Here is a 3,077-nt window from a genome sequence, read left to right on the forward strand (position 1 = left end):
AGCCAGGATGGTCTCGATCTCCTGACCTCGTGATCCGCCCATCTCGGCCTCCCAAAGTGCTGGGATTACAGGCTTGAGCCACCGCGCCCGGCCAATTCAAAGTTTCTTTAACAAAACTGCTTTGAATGAATGTGTTGGTCAGGATTTTTGGTTGGAAGCACTGGAATCTAACTCTGGTTAAATAAGCAGTCAAGAAACATATCTGAAAGGAATTAAGTAACTTACATAATGGACAGAAAGGCTGGAGAATCCAGATGGGCAATCAGAATGCCACTGTCTACAAAATTAAGCCACGTGTCTTTCTCTTTTCTCCTTCCCCTAATCCTTTCTGAAGAGTGTCTGTTTCCTTTGGGTTCCCGCGACCTAGTTTTGATACTGTCTAGTTGTCCCATCATAGTGTAATTTGTTTTCTGTATTAAATGTTTAGGCAGGAGAGTTCCCTTGACCCCCTTGTGGGACTTGCAACAAGGATGCTTGTTTGCTCAGCTGCCACGCTCCAAACCCTTGAAGGAGGGGGAGCATGCAGGTGAGCAGGTGTAGGAGCTAGCGTGAGTGCCTTTGGGTGCCAGCAGGCACAAACCCTGTACCAGCCTGTGGCAGCATCTAGGGGTTGCCCACAACCTCTGGAGCCCCAGAGGGCATGTGTTACAAGTAATACTCTCTTAGCATTTGCCATCCATGGACAGCTAAGAGTTAAACTAGCTCAGTGGAGGATCAAGGTGACAGCCTTTTTCATCCTGCCCTCTTGGTACCTGGGTTCTTGTCCAACATCCAGGAAGAATCAGGTCACACAGACTTGAAGGATGGTGAACGTGGAGATTGTATCAAGTGGTGGATGTGCTTCTCAGCAGGATGGGGAGCTGGAAAGGGGATGGCCTGGAAAGATAATCTTCCCCTGGAGTTTAGCTGTCCCAGCCAAACTCCTGCCCGACAGTCCCTGGCCAAACTCCTCTCTGACCTTAGTCTCTGATGTCCAACTGCCTCTCCTCCTCTTGACATTCAGAGCTTCTTCTCTTTTCTCCTTCTATTTCATGCTGCTCTGCTCCTCTGCCAGTGGAGCTTGGAGTTTTTATGGGTACAGGATGGGGGCGTGGTGGGCCAAAAGGCAACATTCAGGTGGGAAAACGGGGATGCAAAGTTCTCATTTAGGGCCATGGAGGGCTTGAGGATGGAGCCCTTGCCAGGGACCCTGCCCTTTTCTACCTAGTATTTCCCTGCCTCCTGTTTATATCACTGTAACCTCCTTGATGGGAGGAACTATGTCATATTCATCCTGTTTAGCCTAGTGCTTAGTAGAATATCTACTGTAGAACAGCACTACCTTCCTTCCAGTTGCCTACAAGCCGGAAACCCATATCTCTTTTGATTCTTATCATACTGTATTGTCATTATGATTGTCTATTTACTCCACTAGGCTAGAAACTCCAGATGAGTAGAGTTCTCTGGATTCAGTCATTCTTCCCTTCTTTGATGCCTAGCTCAGTGCCTGGGACAGGTTCAGCCCTCAATTAGTATTTGTTAAATGATCAATGTAATTTCTTAGGAAAAAAAGTGTATCTTCTTTGAAGCCTTTGTTCCTAAGGGAACAGTCTATAATCTAGTGGGAGCTGCAAATAGGTAATTTCATGATATGGATTACCATAATTCATTTAATCAGTTTCCTGTTGGTGGATGTTTAGGTTTTTTTCCAATGCTTTGTTATAATCAACAGTATGATAAACTTCTTTATAGGATATGTCATATAGAGACTTGGTAATTATTTATTTGTTTAGTTGTCATATTTCTCCATAGTATGTAAGCTTTATAAGGCCAAGGACCATGTCCCTTTGTTCACCATTGTAGCCTGCATTGTAGAGCACCTAGAACATGGTATTATTCAATAAATATTTGTGGAACAGCATTAACTAACATTACGTCTTAGTAGGGGGAAAGAACCAGGTGATTCAGCCAGTGATGAATTTCAAAGGGATCCTCTAAATCTTTAGCTTCAGGAATACATTTGTCTGTTTTCCCCCTAGTCTCCATTCCCCACTCCCCACTTTCTCCAAATTCCTTCCTTTTCCAAGGACTGAAAGATCATGGGTATATTTTTACTATTGTGGGCATCTGGTTTAAGCCTTTAGTGGTTTTCAACTTGGGTCCAAAATAGTCCTTGGCTGTTCTTAGTGTCTTTGACGGTTATATTTGAGGTTTTGCTCATGGCCTTCTCCCCCCACCCCCACAGTGCCCACCAAGCTATTATGAGAACAAATCTGTTAAAAGAGGAACTGGAGGAACTGAAACTTAGTATGAATGCTTCAGAAGAGCAGAAGAGCATGATTGTAGCCCAGAGCAAACAATTAGTAAGTCATCTATTATAGTACTTTGAATTTGGCATATAATTTACATAACTGAAATATACAAGAGGACTTATCTGGTGGAACATCAGAAGTCAATAGGCTGATGAATGAATTGGTAACACTTTAGAAAAGTAAAGGCAGGTAGGATTTTTTTAAATCTGTGCTTTTCTTTTCTTTCTTTTCTTTTCTTTCTTTTCTCTTCTTTTCTTTCTTCTTTCTTTTTTCTTTTCCTTTCTTTTCTTTTCTTTTTTTTTTGAGACAGGATCTTGCTGTGTTGCCCAGGCTGGAGTGCAGTGGCAGGATCATGGTTCACTCCAGCCTCGACCTCTCAAGCTCAAGGGATCCTCCTGCTTCAGCTTCCAAAGTGTTGGGATTATAGGCGTGAGCCACTGTGCTTGGCCTCCTTTTCAATCAAGATTTAAATTTTTTACATGTTTCTCACTCACATTCACAATAGTTTGTGAAAATCCAGAAAATATTTGGAATGCCTCCTAAAGTCAATAGGAGAATTCAAAAATATCTGATACTAAAAACCACTTAAATTAAAAAAAAAAATCTGTGAAACTTTCGCCTTTTTTCTCAGATTACAAAAAAAGTCAGTTCTCTCAGTACTTACAGGTTACTGAGAAGCCCCATAAATCATTCCTTACGCTAAATAAGCACAGGCTTGTAATTTCAGACCGAAAGACTCATTTAGACTAAACTTGAACTCAGATGCCAGAGAAGTGGTCATTTTTA

The 3,077-nt window shown here is 42.2% G+C and overlaps 1 protein-coding gene across 1 annotated transcript in view; it reads left to right on the top strand.

Moving 5' to 3' along the window:
- The window catches only part of LOC105550013 (lymphoid-restricted membrane protein), a 47,596-nt gene that overhangs the window by 30,473 nt on the left and 14,046 nt on the right, over positions 1-3,077 (top strand). The window contains exon 7 of the mRNA XM_011994803.1: positions 2,225-2,342. Within this exon, the coding sequence (XP_011850193.1) occupies positions 2,225-2,342 (118 nt within the window). The remainder of the gene's footprint in view (positions 1-2,224; positions 2,343-3,077) is intronic.

This window comes from Mandrillus leucophaeus, unplaced genomic scaffold, assembly GCF_000951045.1.
Source record: "Mandrillus leucophaeus isolate KB7577 unplaced genomic scaffold, Mleu.le_1.0 Scaffold461, whole genome shotgun sequence".
Classification (NCBI taxonomy): domain Eukaryota; kingdom Metazoa; phylum Chordata; class Mammalia; order Primates; family Cercopithecidae; genus Mandrillus; species Mandrillus leucophaeus.